At 37.5% G+C, this 18,091-nt stretch overlaps 1 protein-coding gene across 8 annotated transcripts in view; it reads right to left on the reverse strand.

The window, feature by feature from the left end:
• SULF1 (sulfatase 1) overlaps positions 1-18,091 on the reverse strand; it is a 190,727-nt gene that overhangs the window by 7,001 nt on the left and 165,635 nt on the right. For 7 of the 8 annotated variants that reach the window (XM_048938917.1, XM_048938918.1, XM_048938919.1 and 4 more), the window contains 8 exons: positions 10,791-11,007; positions 8,014-8,260; positions 6,151-6,247; positions 5,971-6,065; positions 5,166-5,231; positions 4,525-4,697; positions 1,268-1,410; positions 1,011-1,134 (listed from right to left, as the gene is read on the reverse strand). In XM_048938917.1, coding sequence (XP_048794874.1) covers positions 1,011-1,134; positions 1,268-1,410; positions 4,525-4,697; positions 5,166-5,231; positions 5,971-6,065; positions 6,151-6,247; positions 8,014-8,260; positions 10,791-11,007 — 1,162 coding nt within the window. Of the gene's footprint in view, positions 1-121; positions 156-1,010; positions 1,135-1,267; positions 1,411-4,524; positions 4,698-5,165; positions 5,232-5,970; positions 6,066-6,150; positions 6,248-8,013; positions 8,261-10,790; positions 11,008-18,091 lie in introns of all 8 variants that reach the window. The other variant, XM_048938922.1, reaches the window with a different exon arrangement.

Here is an 18,091-nt window from a genome sequence, read left to right on the forward strand (position 1 = left end):
TGCATGCATCAGAAGATACTTTGTGTGCAAGATGGCAGGATACAGACATTAGTTGAAATGGACTGGAATCATGCAATTATTTGGAAAGAAGCTGCTGAGGAGAATAAAAAAGTGTGGATACCTGTGTGGATCATAGCTTCCTCCATCTTTATTCCCTGATATAGGAAAATACAAGAGTAACTTTTGTTAGTGTTTAGAACTTGTAAAACCATTCACAATGTAGTTTTCCATGCACAGCATCTAATTCCTAAAAAGAAATGTTCTGTGTTAAATAAAGACAGAGCTGCAGTCCAACAAAGATTTCCTGGAAGTTTTATATAAAAGGAATGAAAAACCACAGTTTTTCAAAAATAATAAAACCCCCAAATGATTAAAAAAGAGAAACATTCACAGCTGAAGAAAGAGACACAAAGATGCACAACATAAAATACGTAGAAGGGAATACTCCTGTAAAAAAAATAAAATTAAAAAAAAAAAAATATCACAGTTTCAAACAAATTTAAGTGCAATGAATTCCAGACTTATGAAGTATGAACACCACCTATTCTTGTATTCAGAGACACTTGCAAAGAAATACTGCTTTCCTCATAAAAAATTAAACAAAGGGATAAACAGATGTTTAGTCTCGGTTGTGGTGTAGCGCCTGAGATTGTTCATACAGGTAGACAGCAATCAGAAATAAAACAGGATTTAATACCTCATCTGCTACTGTTAGGTAAAACCTAACCAAGCATCCTCTGCAACAGAGAAAGGATCTATGGCTCTGAAAAGAAGATCTGCATATGCTTTAACTGCTTAGTGCAAATAACATGATAGACTTGCCACAGAATTTCTGTCAACTGCTGCTTGTTGTCATTATCTGTTCAGAATAACTTGTGCAAACTTACAGGGAAATTTTCCACCTTATTAAGAGCAACACTTCAGAAAAATCACACCTTAAAGATACAATTAAGGTGATGACAATAACCTAATCAAATGGAAATAAATACTCTTTTCTATTTTTCGTGTACCTGCTTCAAGTCCCTTAGGCCTCGGATTGCACTGCTTATAACCTTGACAACTTCGCAATTCCATTAACTGTACGTGTAATTGATTTAAAATGCCTCTTTCCACTGTGTGTACGGTATTCGTCAGCTGAGAAAAAGACAGATGGAGAGAAAAATTACTTACTAACAGGAATAAATAATAATAATAATAATAATAATACAGCAAAAGGCAACTAGAGGAATTTAATCTGCAATATTTTGAAATAGGGAAAGGGGTTTACCTGATAGGGATCAGTGTTCATATCAAAATATTCCAAGAAGCCAGTTGCAAACTCACAGAAGAGAAAATTGTGGGTGTCATTCACTGTTCGCAAACACCAGTAAGTGTTGTTATTTGAGCTTGTGCAAGCACAGAAAGATCCCACTGTAAGTAATGATAGAAGTCATTAGTTTAGGTGAAAAATCATATGCTTATTCACTTATACTAGTGAAATTTCTATAGGTCTTCATGTACTTATACTCTAGATTATTTAAAAGAATATCTCATATTTGAATAACATTAGATTCTCATTTAAAACAGGTCAAATGCTGCTAACATGCAAATTTATCATACAAATTTCTCAAATATATAGACAAATAGAGCAGAAGATAGTAAGTAACACAGTTACTGGGCATATTCTGTTCCGATTTACATATAAATTTTGGGATTAAGCAGAATTCAGACCTTAAAAATGACAACATAAACCCTGATCCTTAAGATCCATATGAAGTGAGACTCATTGGAACTGTGTGCTGTTTATAGGCGTACTATTATTGCCATCAGTAGCTAAAATGGTACCATTAGTAGAGCCTCAGAGATGCAAGTACAACAGACAATTACAAAGGAAGGTCAAATAATAAATGACATGCATAGAAATGACACAGCAGTCAAGAAAGGGTGAGGCACTGTATGGGAAGAAGGCAGGTGGGAGATTTGGTAATTTAGGATTTATGACTTGAGGGAATGGCATGGAGTTGCAGCAGGCTGATGGTCCTTGTGAGTTCCTTCCAACTTGGGCTATTCTACAGTTCTGTGATTGTTCTATGAAGAAATGTTTTAAAAACAGGGAACTTGTCTGCCACTTGAATGCAGGTATAATGGCTGAAGCAAGATGGAAAGGAAGACCAATGGATAAGTCTTATATTAAGTAGTAGTTCTCTCCTACTGGCTTGAGTCTTTCAAATGTAGCGACTTAACAATTATGTATTTTGAACTACACTCCCTCATTTAATTTATTTGGTACATAATTAAGAGAGAAACTGAATCACTCATTTAAACCTCTGCTCAAAAACAGCTCCAGGTAACGTAACCGGATTACATGTTATCATTTTGCAATCTGGGGAAGCCCAGAACAGCATTCCATTCCTAAACCCAGGTGTCACATATGAGGTAGATGTCATTAGATAAAGTTAAGATCTTGTCAGTACACTCAAATGGAGTCTGGACAGCTCTTCCGCTGACCAAACATAGACATGCATTTTAGGGTTATATTGGAAAAATCCAATCATTCAGTCTTCATATTGCATATTTTGTGCAATATGAAGATTTAAAATATGGTAGCAGGTGAACTTATTTTGTTTTCTTTTCAATTAACTGAAGTTTAACCAAAAAACTAGCCGGAGTCAACAGGTAGTTTCAAATGTGACTATTAGAAGATTAGTTTTAGTAGGGTATGTTTAACAAAATGGTCAAACCTTTTTCCAAAAACCTAATATTTTTATGATTGTTTATAATCTCTTTCTGCCAGCAAAAAGAGATACCTCAGAAAGGTCTTAAAACAAACTGATAGCAAAGTTTTGCTTTAGAAGAATACCTTTTTAATAAAATATTAATAATGCGTTTGATTTTCATTAAATTAGTTCTGTGACTTTCTGTAATAGTGTCCATGTTTTAAATACACTTCACAAATTTAGTAACAGTATTAGCCCTTTTTATCCATGTAATCAGAATCAATACTTTGATTTATTTTTTGTTATGAACTGTGTCAAAGGGACATTCTTTTACCTCATGACTATTACTGGAGCATTGCCATTTGTACAGAAAGATAAGAATGCTTTTCATAACTGTTTGTTACTTCACAGTTAAAAAGCAGTACCTCAGTCTAATAGTTGTTAAAACAAAAGTCATGCATATAACTGCTACAGGAACATTTTAAAATGTACAAAACATATTAGCAGAAGTTCTAGTGCTATCAAAGCAAATTACTAAGTAAGAGAGAGCATCTTGAAATGAATATGCCAAATTTTCTGCTTGGAGTTATGAAGTCTGCACAAAAAGTAATGCCTCTTATATTATTATGTTGGCCCATGTAAGAAGTGGATGTTGGTGTTACAGCAGTGGTGGCTGTCATCACTACTCTCCCATCAGTATTCCATTACATTTTGTTGCTGTGTGACAGACGGCAGCAGAGGGGCAGCCTGACACAATGGTGTCTGACACTGAAGCGTGTGTGAAGCATAGGTGTGAAACTGAATTCCTCCAGGCAGAAAAAATGGTACCCACTGATACACACTGACACTTGCTGAACATTTATGGAGACCAAAAAGTGGATGTGAGCACAGTGAGGCAGTAGGTGGTGCATTTCAGCGACAGCGACTTCACGGTGAGTACTGCTGGTTCAAATTTTTACGAGCTTGGCATAGAGACTCTTGTTCCTTGCTGGCAAAGATGCATAGCTAATGATGGTGATTATATTGAAAAATAGTGTTTTGTAGCTGAGAATTTGCTCTATCAATAGTGCTGGTTTTTTTTGCCCTTTGTAGGCAATAAATAAGAGGCATTACTTTTGGAGCGGCCTTAGTATGTTGTAGCATAATCAACATTCGATCTTTAAGTTTTTGAAAGCAAAGTTTTCCTTTTCATAGGAAATTTGGTTTGCAGAGACTTTAGAATAGTAGTGAAAGTCTCAATGCTCGAGTAAACTTCTCAGCAATGTCATGTACATGGCCTTTGAGCTCTAACCTGGTGAAACTAGACCATCCACAGAATTAATTCTGCAGGAACCATCTAATGCTTACACACCAATTCTATCTCCTGCTGTCACAGCTACTTAATTCTGCTGATCCATCTGTGGGTTAGAACATATAGTTTCATTATATGGGCTTACACAAAATTTACATTGATACAAATAGGGGAAAGTTTTACCCTCCTTGTGCTTTTTCCCACTTCACAAGGCCACAACTCACTTGGAATTCCTATGAATTATTTGATCATCTGGACTGTCACAAGCTATAAATCTCTTCAAGAGAGATTTTAACAAGCCAATTCCCCTTTTTGCTTCTGCTGTTTTGCATAGAGCCTCTTGTAACAATTTCATATAAATATGTAACACAGAAATTACAAACATACTCAAGCGACACTCTTCCTGGATACTTCAGAAGAAAGTTCAGTGGCAGCACTGCTAAGTGCTGTTCTTCCACATATGGACTGCATGAGGTGAGAACCCTTGTACAACAGAGGAGAACCTAGTTCACATCTGAGCACAGAAGTAAGACTTACAGTTCCAGAAAGGTGCAGTTTGCCAGTGGTTGTTGTCGTGGGTAAAACACGTCAGTCCAGGAAGGCTACACTCATCCCCTTTCTTCTGGCGCTTTTTCCCCTTCCTTTCCTTCTTCCTTCTGCGATTCTCTTTGAATAGCTGCAGTTTGCTGTCTACCTCCTGTGCTGCTTCTCTGTTCAGAAAGAAAATTGGACATGGCTGATAGAACAGCTTCTGTTTGGTTAACAACAGCAGTTTTTACCTCTATTTGACTTTTTTGAAGACTAGATGATGAGAATATGCCCTTTAGGAAGCTGAACTTTTCAGCTCAGCTTTCACCCCAGCAATTATGACAAAGTGTCTTCTTCAGCATCTATAAGAAATGATGCACGTTAGGTTTAACTAGGTCTCTTTAATGATTACCTAGTCAATCAATTTCTGAAATGATTAATTTCTTCCATTTCTGATTTTTTCCCAATATTATTCATAAATTTTCACATATATGACCAGAAGTACTGAAGGTTTCTTGCTTGAACTTGCCTTATGTGACCTTTTGTTTCCTTCATGTCTTCCCTTCCCTTCCCCCCAAGAACCCAAGCCATTCTTAATGTTTCTCTATCACTAGAATGCTATCTGAGAGAATGAGATGATAAAAACTTACTTGAAGGGATGAAGATGGCTCTTGATTTTCTCTTGAGCCTTTACACCTTTTTCTTTGTTGTAATAACTGTAAGGAAAATTTTAAAAATTACAATCAGGAAACAATCCATTTTCAAAACAAAATCGAAAGAGTAACAAAGCATCTTTGACATTTTCTCCTAACTACACAGAATGACTCATGATTTCCATTTCATTTAAAGAAGTTATATATGTGTGAATGAGCTATAGTAAAACTGCAGCTATGTTTAATACGTTAGCAGAATACAAACATATTTAACCTTAAAATTTGTACATGCATCTTCTAAGAGTAGTTTCTACTCTTGAAAGTGAGCTAACTAAAATTTGGATCTGGTAGTCCTCCATTTTCAGCTTCCATTTTCCTGAATTAAGATATGCACTCTGACACTTATATGTGTCTCCAGAAATAGGATAACTTTGAATTTTTTCCAGGTCAATAGAGAAATAAGTTCCATCCAAGAGAGATAGAGAGCACAAATATTTACACTCCTATTATGAATCAGCTTCCTTCCTTCCCTACTTTGGAGATGAAATCTCAATAGGCTAACTCTAGTTATGAGTATCTACAGTAGTTATAAATATCAGTAGCTCTTATATTCTTTGTTTCCCATCTCAGAAAAAAAGAAGAAAAAAAAAAAAAACCCAAAAAAGAAAAAATGACCCACAAAAAAGAACCAAAAACCAACCAACCAAAAAAAAAAAATCTCAAATCAAAACAGGAAAACTTGAAAAATATATAAACCTTATCAATCAGTGTAACCGCCAACACTGAATGTTATCTCTCTTACCTCTGTTTAGTACAATCACATTCATCTGGTTTTCTTCTTTTTAGGTGCCCTCTAACTTCCCTCAAATTCTTGATTTTGTCCTGAAGAGCTTCAATCTGCAGAGATCATTGCTCAGTCAGATTTATTCTTTGAATAGGTAGCAGTGCAAAAAATACACTCACATTTTAAAGTATCCCTTACCTCCTTATCAATGTAAGCCTTGTGGTCCTTCCAGGCTCTGGCAGATTGGTATAGCTCCCTTTCACAGTGAATAGTGTCATTTGGAAGAATAAAACACCTGTAGATGCAAATTGAAAACAGGTGGTCATTGGTTCCCCAACTGCCTACTCTATTATTCTCTTTTTTCCATCATTTCTAATAATTTCTTTATAAATAACCTCTAGAATGTCTTCTCATGCTGACAACAGTATAATTGACTGCTTAAATCTGTTTTCTCTTCAAAATCCATCAATCCACTCATCCACGACACATGCTCTACACATGCTCTGTGCATGCTAAGCAAAAAAGCTGTGAGATTCTTAATCCAATCAGAAATTAGACCACAATGGAATTAAAATCTATTCAGAATGAAAAGTCTTGTTAACAAAATGTACTCATTTTGCCATCAGCTCTGGGAAATATATCCCTTTTGTCCCATGAACGAGACCCATCATCTGAGTATGAAAAATAGTCACAAACAGAATACAAATATAATCAGTGACTAAAGAAGATAGCTATAATTAATAAGTAGAAGGATAATAAGGAACAAAATTAGAGCAAAAAGATGTGGTAGATTTCAAAGATGTGGTTAAAAAAAAAAAGAATGTTCACATAATAAAGTGGTGCAATGACACAAAAATGCATACCAATGTTTGAAAAAATGGTGCTATCAAGAAACAAAATAACTGGAAGACCAAGGATGTGGAATGAGAATCCAACAGACAACAGGCTGGAATTCCAAATTCTCTAAGCTGACAAACAGAACATCCATAAATACGGAAATATTCCTATCTTAGAGACACAATCTTCCCTGGGCCCTGCTCCATCATAACCCTTCTTTAAATTTTTGAGAAAAGCAGAAGGATTTAAATGCTTATCTCTTCTCAACTTCTCCCACTATGGTTGCTTTTTTTGTTGTTGTTTTGTTTGGTTTGGGTTTTTTTTGTTTGTTTTTTTTTTGTTTGGTTTGGGTTTTTTTTCACTCATAGAACTGGCACTCTGAAAGTAATATTTATTAGAAGTTTAAATCCTCTATAGGGAAATAGTTCTTTTTCCAAAAAGACACTTAAGGCTTTATTAATGTCATGGAAATGATAATGTAAAGAAAGGATAATTTTTATGTGTTCAAAATTAACATTTATGTTATTCTTCATGTTTCTGGAAAAAAAAAAAAGATAATTGCTACTTATATTTCAAACATGATAGGGGAGTTAAATTAAAAGACTTTTTGCCTGTGTTTGCCTGACTTCAGATAAATTGTATTACCACTTTTAAGAGAAAAAGATTTTGAAATTGTTGCCTTTTCATTTAAATTTTGTTAAGATTAAAAATTAAAAATGAATTTAAATTTCCAGGATGGAAAAATGATGGGTCTCTTCAAGCATATATGATTCTAAAGAAGCTTAGTTAATGCTAGCTTTCTGCAAACAACTAAGCCAGAAGAGAGATGGTGTAGCTGATCTAATACGTCCTCACTTGGAGTAGGATTTCAGTCATCTTAAATGTAGGTCTCTGTGCTAAGCTGGTTGCCCAGCCTTTATAATGAACAGCAGGAGTGTCCGCTTCATGGGGTGATTAATCCATTATAAGATACGTATTTTGATATGGAGGACGAGTTCTCCCTCTAGAATTGCCTGATAAAAACAAAGCCTGACACTTCTCCCTTCAATGCTCGTATTACAATGGCATGATTCCACCTAAAACAAGCACAACTCAAACATATCTAAAATTGTCTGCAACAACAATTGTAAGTTCCTTAATACAGGAACTATAAAACAGCAAAAAACTGAAAGACTGAAATCAGAAAAAGAATCTAAAGGAAATAAGTAGGAAAAGCAATTGTACTTGTGCGTCACTCTGACAGAACTGGGTTGACCTATAGCATCAGTGCCATCAGCAACCATCGTGTCACCAGGAGCACCATCAGTTTCCTCTGCTTTTTTGTCATTTTCAGCATTGTGACGTTTGGTGATACTTTTGGTCTTTAACACCTGCAGTTCTTCCTCTTCCAGGTTTATGTCATATATTTCACCTTCAAATTCCACAGACAAGGATCGGGTTTGGCGAGTGTGAACAAAACGTGGTTTGTATTCTGCAGAAGAAAGAAACATCCACAGGTGCATATACACATGTACACGACTCCTGCTCTAAACACCTAGCATATTCCAAAGAGCAAGAAGGCTGTTCAATATTAACAGCTTATTTTTCTTCTGTGGCTTTGCAGTATTTCATTATCTTTGGTTAGTTCAGGGCCCACCCTCTCATGAGCAGCATGAAATCCTGAATGCTCTGTGTTCTGCATTTCATGCTAGCCTGGTCTTATGCCACAGTTAGCAACTATACTTCCAAACAAAATAAGTGTCTCAGAAATCAGGTATCTAGAATGCAACACTCAAAAAACCCAGAAACTACAGGGTTAGAACTCCGTTAGAAAATTAAGCCATTCTGTGTTGTGAAACAATGTTACCACCTGTAAATTGGTATATATCATAAATTTGACTTATGCTTCCTAATTATAATTACTTTTTCAAAAGGATCCTTTAAAAAGGCAAGAATCTGTCATATATTAGTGCATACACTTGTGTATGTATATACATATAAATATACATACATATATATAAAAACTCTGACACACACACAGATCATTCATATCTATGAATACAAGTTTTAGTCCTCCAAAACCTTGCTGTGTCGTAGAGTTAAAGTGAGCTCTGTTTTCCATTTGTTACATCCATGCTGAGCACACTTTTTGTTACCTAAATGCATTCTGCATAGCAGAATAAAGCAAGAGCTCTGGGAGAGTACTGCCTTTGGCATTTAGGTTAGATTCTATTGCAGCTTTTTTTTCTAGGGCCTTTGAGAGATTCATACTGAGCCAGAAAAGGCAAGAATCTTTTGAAAGCGCAGATAGTGAACCTCATTCAACTTTTTACTCAAACAATCCTATCCTCCTAAACTGTTTCAGAGGTTGCCTGCTGTCAGGTAAAAAAAAAAAAAGGCTTCCCAGTCAGTGAAAAACCATAGTTCCAAAGTACCTTTCTGCTTTATATAAATTGTTAACGAAACAGTGAAGAAAGATTCACAGGATCGGATGGGAGAAATTCTGGCTTTGTAACAGTGTCTGATGATACTGCTTATTAATCAAGTGACTAAAAAATTTTGGAGCACAAAAGCATCTTATTCAAGTGTCATCTAAAGGCCTGAACCAGTCATTCCCTTAACAATGTCTCATCACCATGATACTCTGTTTGCCTCAGATGAACAGTAAGGGAATTTGGAGGAGGAGAATGAGGGGAATTAAAGAGGATTGAAAATGTTGTAAAGGAGAAAAGCATAACAAATTGCTTTTTTTCTGATGTCCCCTTCACATGCTCTCAACAGTTGTTTGCCCCTTTCCCATCTCCCCACATTCTCTCCCCAAGGCGCTGCCCCTAATTGCAATCCCCATCCAACCCTTGCTGGTACCGTGGCAACCCTTCTCTTTCCAAGGTAATGGTAGGAATCTCCCCTTGAAATTATCACTTGGGGGAGTATTGATCCGTTTGAAGATCACTCTGGTAGTTGGTGACGTGGGGACTTTTCGGAGGTCTGCCTGTGCACACTATGAATTTTCTTAAATCATACTGGACAAATGGAATAAATTATATCAAGGCAGCATTTAATCTGAACAATGAGAACTCAAGACAGACAACATTGTGGTTAAATGTACAGAGAATACCATGGATTCTTGTTCATTTGCAGAGTAGTATTGATTTTAAATCAGGAAATATTTTGAATTATACTGCCATTTTCTTATTTCATAGACATCTGTGCAGCATCTTCTAACTTTTGCATTTCTTATGACTCAACAATCTTCCTGTTTTAGAGGCTAATCTCTACTTATTTCATTCTCCACTCTAGTATTCTGAACAGAGGACAGGAACATATAACCTGTTCTTGAGCAAAGCCCCCGAAATCCAGGTTCACTTTCATTGTGATGGTTACAAAACTTCACTTTCATCATCGGGCAGATAGATTAAAAGACTTGTTCCATTTAAAATAGTGTCTTCTTAAACAGGTTTTTGCAGTATAAATCCTTAGCAGAGACAAGTCCAAGCACTGCTGTCTTAAAGCCTTTTTGTGCATTCCCTTCAGACCACACTCCACTAGAGGACACTGCAATCTAACCTGTCTCCTTGCAGCGCTCCCGGTACAGCCTGGAAGCTGCAGCTGTGCAAAAATTCATTCTGCCAGCAGTCATGGCCTCTCAGTGTCTTGCATAGAAGAGGTCTTAGGGATACCATCAGACAGCATTTGAATTCGGTGTTAACGATGCAAGGAAACACTTGCTTTGACTGTCTTAGCAAATAAAGGCACTGGTTCAACTGCAGATGACACCAGGTTCGTGTCTGACCAGCGCGATAGGTGGCACCAATGCATCACCACCACGGCCAACCTGAGCTGTATTCTTTACTGCTGTGCAGGGCTAACTTCGGTTCTTATCGGTTTTGTTATTACAGAGGCATTTATGTAGAACTCAGCTGCCAATTACATTGTATTCATTGTATGCTGAGGATAAAACCAACACTGTGAGCCTTTACCCCTGTTCTTTAGCCCAGCATACAGGAGGTCAGAACACTTACTTTGCGCACTGGGGTTTCTCAGAAACTGTCTTTGATTTTTTCTTTGGGTCCTGCTGTTTCGGAAATCAGTGTCTCCACAGTTGCAGTCCTTATCTTTACCGCTGTATCCCCGGGAGTGGATGCTGCGGGTCCTTTTCCTGATAGCCAGCATGTCACTGGATACCTTGCACTTGTGAATTCGAAGCTTGCCAGAAGCATCTTCTGTGCACTGCCACTTCTGCAAGGGAGAGAGAGAGAGACATGTGAGGATGATTTCCCAGCAGCCTTCCAAACCCCTGCTGCTCTCAGATGGATTGCAAAAGATGACAAGCAAATTTCTTTCAAAACTAAGTGGTCTCTTAAAGAACAAACTGAGGTGGGAAACATTTTAAGGGACTAAATTTGCTCACATCCTTCTTGACATCTCTCTCAAGCTAGGCAAACATAAGCTTGAATGAAATTGCTGTGAATCTGCATAAAGAAAACACAACTCAGCCAAAAATGATGTATAAATCAAGAGTATCTAGACTAAACACATCCATGAAACAAGCAAGTAAAAAGTCTTAATTTACTGAGCCACGGAATACAGCTGTCAGAGCTGTTTTCACCAAGACTCTTTTGCTCTTTGAAAAAACAAACTTTGCTTCTTTGTTCTGCAACTCGGAATTTCTAACATGATTCAACGGAAAATTAAAAATCTCCACAGATGAAGAAGAACTGGTTCAATTGTGGGGTTCCTTGGAAAAGAGAAGGACAAATCATGGATGTGATTTAAACAAAAATACTATGACACTAAGAGCATGCAATTTATTTCCATACCAGAGGCCAGAGTTAGGAACTACACCCTAACACATCCCTACAAACCATGCCACTCAGACCTGAAAATACTGCTGACTATTCATATGAGAAGCCTGAAAGCATAACTTCCCCAGGCCCCTCACTCCCCCCAGCAGGTGGAATCAGTGCAACAAGCACTCCCAGAAAAGAGCAAAGGGAAAAACCTCAGGGACAGCAAATAAATAAATCAGCTCGGATAAACTCCTTTGGATCCATAAGTCTTGAGATCTGTATCAGGCTGGTGAGAAAACAGTGCAGTCTGGAAGGAGTACCTGTACAACATTGTACATGTGCTGAATATAAGAGCAAGTAAGGGAGAATGAGAGGAAACAGAGATTTTTCCAGCTTGTCTGCACAATATCTGACTGACTTGATTATCAACATGACTGAATCCAGATGGAAGAACCCAGGTGGATTTTTCCAGTGGATCCCACTGTCTCCACATTTCAAATAAGAAAGTAACAGAGACTTTAATTTCCTCTCCACACTGAACTGTCATAAAAAAGGCTGCACTTTTTCTTTTCTTTTTTTTCTTTTTTTTTCTTTTTTTTAATGGATGGGTGGTGACAGATTGGCACTCTTTTGCCCATGTCCATAGCTTGCCATATGTGGCAGCAGGTAAATAGCTGGCATGCATAAAACACTGCACATGCTAGGAAGTCTGTGATTCCAAGCAAGTTGTAGCCCAAATAACAGTAGGAGAACTAGAAATAGCTATAGTTACTTATAATACTACTAGCCAATGAGATTTGTTCACTTACAAAGCCACAATAATGAGACTGCATACAAAGTCATTAAGTTTGGCTGGATAGGGTTGCAACAGCTACCTCCACTTGTTCAGATTTTTACAGGCTCTTGTTCTCTGCTGGTGAAACTACATAGGTAGTGGTGGTGATTATGTTGAAAAATAGTGTTTTATAGCTCAAAATTTGCTCAATCAATTTTACTGTGCTCATCATATCTGTTGTAGTTTCCATGGAAATAAATAGGAGGCATTGCTTTCAGAGCAACCTACATACATGTGGCCCAAGACAATTCCTCTTCACTCAGTGTGGCCCATGCAAGCCAAAAGGATTTACAACCCATGCTATACAGTGTACTTTTTTGGTTCCCATGAATGGACAGCCTTAGGTTTTTCTTTCCTCATTAATAACAGCAAGACAGCTAGATGCTGGTCTTAATGCACTTCCCAACTCAGTTTTTGAAATGAACACTAATATCAGAGCAGACCCATTTCAGTAAGTCTCTTCCATTAGCTAATGACTGCTCTGGACTCTTTTGGTGGTGCTGTCAAGCTGATTGAAGAATGAAGAAAGAAAACAGCCTCAGGTAGATTTACTGACCTGATAACCTGAGGAGTGAGTTGATGTGGTTGCACACAATAGAAAACAACTTCTGACTTACACACAGTCACTTCAAAGAATAGGAAGGAGGAGAGGTAAAATTAATTAACAGGCATATACTTAGAGTACCTCCACTCATATAACTGTTTGGGGCTTTCCATGGTACTTTTAATGGTAGAAGTATTTCTCAATAAAACACTGAAATATTGGCTCTGACCTACAGCCCTGTGACAGCACACTTTGGCTGAGTGCAGTCTGAGATAAAAGATAGATCCCAAACTGAGAAGGCTTGCTTGTGATTCAGTGTGCCTTTGATCACAGAACACCAAACCACGTTTAAATGGGCCTGCACCCATCTGACTGCCGTCTGAGGAATTATACTCAGGCCCAGACTTTCAGAATAAACCTACAGCAACAAGTGACAAGGGCACTTTCTACAAACAAAGGTGCCTGAGAGCTGTAACACTTTTCAAGACTTTATTCTGCAACAGCAAGTGCAATCTCCTATATCAAAAAGACAAACTCGCTACAGGATAAGAAGTGAGTGCAGTGTTACAGTTCCTGTGTTTTTTGAGTATGTTACATTTATAAACATACAGCACTAGTTCTTAATGAGTCTCAAAAGCACCGTTTGAAAGTAAAATAAGTATTTTCTTTGTCTAACATTAATTATAGCAAGAAGTTCCAAAAGTGGCTTCAATAGCCATTTAGATCATTTTTAGGAGTATTATGACTAACACTGAAACAAGACACTCTGTGTCTAATATGAGCCAATAACAGTTCTCTGTTTAAAACAGGGATTAAATGTGATTCAGTTTTTTGTTTTTTTTTAAAACTTTTAAATGTGTCATTATAAAGATACTTCAGAGTTCTGAGATGGAATTTTTAGACTAACTTTCCTGAAACCTAGCCCATGCCAGTGTAATCATGAACTGATCTTGCATTATGCAGTAAGACATAATGATCCTTCTGCTCATCTTTAGATCTATAAAATGCATTAATGCACATAAAAGAAGATTCTGAAAGATGTACTGCCCCTTTCCAGCCTACCTTCCTTCCTATTGTGAATACCAAACTATTCTTTGAAATCCAGGAATACAAGGTTTGGTTTCTGAATCTCTATTTTTCCTTTGTAAAAACAAAACAAAAGAAAACAAGACTAAACTAAAGCATTGCCACATATAGAAGATAATTATGTCTCCATTAACTTTTAATTTATATATGCTTTCTTATTTTCCCCAAATTTATTTTCCTTCTTGTTTTGATGTTCCACAAAACACCCAAGCTGATCTGGAAATTCACTGCTGCCACAGGAATAAGGGATGGTCGCTGCTTGTAGCTGCATGCTGACTTAGGTTCTATCAGTAAGAGACAAGAGGACTAACTCAGAAGTGAAAAACAAAGCAAAAAACCCACACCCAACTGGGAGAGAAAAAGGAAGAGCCTGCCATTTGACTGCAACAAGTTGTTATATCCTTTCAGTCACGTTATGAAACTTAACCTGTGTCAGCCCTTTTTCCTGTCACTGACTCATCTTTTCCTTCTTTCTTCTCATTTCATCACCTGCCCCCCAGCAATGATTTTGCTCCTGCCTCATCTGTCCACCTTCAGCTTTCCTTCTGCCTCAATTTATCTTCAGAAGGGAAGTAAAGGTGGAAAAGCAAGTTGCAGCAGCATTTTGGAGGATATAAAGGTACAAAAGGACAGAGCATCACTTTGGGAGCTCAAGGTCCTTTTATCTCCGCCCAACCTGAAGTTTGAATGCATAAGGATGGATGTCTGCTGCTCGATGGAAAGGCTCACAATAGGACGGAAAGGCTGCAGTACGACGGCAGTAGGAGCTTTGCCTTGGTTGATGTCATTAGCATGACACATTTTCATCTGGGGCTAGAAATTTGCCCTTATAAGGTCATTTCAAAGACAAAGAGGAGTAAACGGACTGATTAGAAGTGTATTATTTGTACTGGGTCATTTTGCTTTGCACTGCAGCTGGCACAGTTCCATTTGCAACGTAGAGCTACGCGAGAAAGTCAACAGCAAATGATTCAATAGCTACCTTCGGTTGCAACTTCCTGATATCAGTTGGTGCCACAGCCTTAAAGTTAAGTAAATTTACTTCATTACAGAACATACTTCAGGCATAAAATTATAAATTCAGCATGAGTCATTGTGCTGTGCTGCACTACGAATATCCACTTAAGCAGGAATTCAACATTGTTTAGCTAATAGACTGTCACAATTTTGAGAGAGTTGCTTCATAGAGAGGGGAAATTAATTAGACAATTCACAAAAGGTGTCTTAACAGTAGGCAAGCTAAGGATCTTGATAAAATGTAATTACTCCATATTTGCAGCATACTCTTCAGTGTAAAATACCTTGTCAGACAATCTCAAAGCTATGAAACCCTGAAAAACGTGATCGGAAACAACACAGAGACAATGTACAGATGCTTTTTCATTTCAGTAACAAATGACTGACCTGAGAATTATTACTCATCATAGGGAAGGAAAAGGAAGACTTCATGAACTTAAACATGCCACCAAGATCAGATTTTTCTTTTTTTTTTCCCTGATTAAAAATACACAATTATGTTGGAAAAGGATTTAGATGAAAACACATGGCTGTTATGCCTGTATGTGTGTACCACTTTTCTCTGTTAGCAATAAGCAGACCTGCCTGAGTGTCAGGGACCTGATGTGACAATATCAGCAAAGCAGTGTGGGTTTGGGTGTGCTGCTGCAACAAGAACTGAATCCTGTTATTGTTTTCTCTGTGACATACAAAAAGTCCTTCTCGTGCAACATGCTGAGAAGTGCCTTGTAGTTTGCTGGCTGTGGTAAATAGTACAGACAAGAAGCAGTTTACTTCTGCTGAACTGGACCTGAGCACTGAGAAATGTTTATGGCGTAAGGCTATGTCCTCTGTGCATACTCGCAGCGTAGCCATAAACCTTGGTTCTGACCTAGGCTCCTAAGTGATCCTGGAAATATGACTGAGTTGTCACATTCAGACAGTGTTTGAATATTGCAAGCAAGTGCAGCTGTTTCACCAGGATAGTGTGCCAGATTTGTTTGGGGTATTTGGAACTGCTGCTTTTTTTGTGGAATAGAAATCTCATTTTAGAAGTGGTCTGACGCCATCCATTCGGGCAGATCCTGCTATCTTCGCCACTCCCTCATCATTGGACTGCTTTTTGTGGAACTCTCAGATCCAGAACACGTTCAAACATGATTTTTTATATATGGGCTTACTCTCTGAGAAAGTCTTCTGGAAAAGTGCAATGTTCAACAGAAAAGCAATTTGTCCTGTAAGAATTGATGTATACAAGGGGGAGAGTGTAGGATCAACTTAGAAAGACGTTCAGTTAAACACACAGAGATAGTACTGGAGGAGACAAGAAGAATGAATAAATTAATCATTGTATAACAGAAATAATGATGTGAAATTTGCCAATTTCCATCGATCTCAGTTTTTCAGAAACAGAAGAATGAGATAATATTTTAGCAGGTTTCCAGATTATACAGTGTTGTATTCGTGATGTCCAGATATGATTGATTTTAAACATCATGGCTCTAGCAGTTTTCAATTTTATAAAAAAATGCATGGAACGCAGTGTCAGATCTAGAAGTGTGGGCATTTAGGTCAAGATATCAAACACATCACCTCCACAGCATTCTCTGCAAAATCCATTATCTTGTCTGTGGCAGCAATTCAACATCAACAGACTTCTGTTGTTATTCAATAAATGTCTACTGCCAGGTGCAAGCGTGTCGATGACACTCAAAGATATATCTAGCCATTCAACTATAAATAGGAATGTCAACAGCAATGGGTTCTTCCTGGGTCATACATATTTAATTTGCAGAGGACTTAATTTATGCTGTCTTTCACTGGGTACTTCAGTATGAAAACAAAGGAGTACCACATCAAGTGTTAAAAAGAATTCCTGAATCACGTGGGGCTTTTTTTGTATAGATGCTTTTGGTACATAAAATTGTTTGTTAGTGTGCCATTCTACCAAGAAGTCCTTCTGTTAGGGAACACCGATAAGATGGCAGCAAAAACATTAAATACTGTTTATGCTGTGAAAGAGATGAAAGGAAAATCTTTCCAGACTGTGATATCTCTGGATTTTATCTGGATAGAACTGGTGCTTCAGATTCCAAATCACTTAGATTTGAAAAACTGTCAAATCTGGAAAGAACAGACCTCTGTTTACTAGGAAGCTTAAATATTTAGGCTGAAATACAAAATACCATTCTTTGAAGGATTCTCTTTGGAGATAAAGGAACTTATCTTCAGTTTTGGTTCTACGTCGTAAGCAGGATGAGATTTTAACAAGAGACATCATAATTTATGAAATTCCTAAGAATTCTTGAGCAACAAAAGAGCAGACTTATTTCTGTCAACTATGAGAGATGATTCTGCAGGGTCTAAACTGAGCAATAGTTGTAGAGCTGTTTGTGAAAAGGCTGAAGTATATGCTTAGTTTTAAACACATAACTGGTCCCAAACACATATGCTTCCAGTTAAGCTTGAGTGTAGACAGTCTTCTGAATGATGTCAAAATAAGTTGGTACCAGTGTGCAAAGGGAAAAGAAGAGATGGTCTTGAACTGATGTTCTGGTAAAACAAGTTGATGGGATTAGCTGTTGCTGCCTTAAACCCAAACAAACATTGCTCCTATGAATAAAAAGCTATTTTCTTTCTTTTATTAATCTACGCTGCCTTGGCTCCTAATATCTTGCTTTAGCAATGCTGTAAGAAGTTCTGTTTGAATAGCTGCAATATGATAGAAAATGGAAAAACAAGATGAGGCAGGAGGCAGCTTATGAAATAGCAATATGTTAATGCACTCCTGTACAATCATGACCAGTGCCTTTCTATTCCTGTAATCGCCAGGAGGTTGTTCTGAAAGCAGGAGGATCAATGAGTGATGTTTATGTGCCATATCATAATTTTAGTTGGGTTTTAGTGGGTGCTTGGGGTCTGGCTGTCAGTTCCTGGCCAGCCATCTGACACTTCTGTCCAGCTCTTACCGGCTTATGTGTTTTTATTCATACTTTGCAGCTGGTCATAAAGCTGACCTTTACAAATGTATGGTCTGTGATATTTATTTTATGAGAACATAGATACTTGAGC

This window comes from Lagopus muta, chromosome 3, assembly GCF_023343835.1.
Source record: "Lagopus muta isolate bLagMut1 chromosome 3, bLagMut1 primary, whole genome shotgun sequence".
Lineage (NCBI taxonomy): Eukaryota > Metazoa > Chordata > Aves > Galliformes > Phasianidae > Lagopus > Lagopus muta.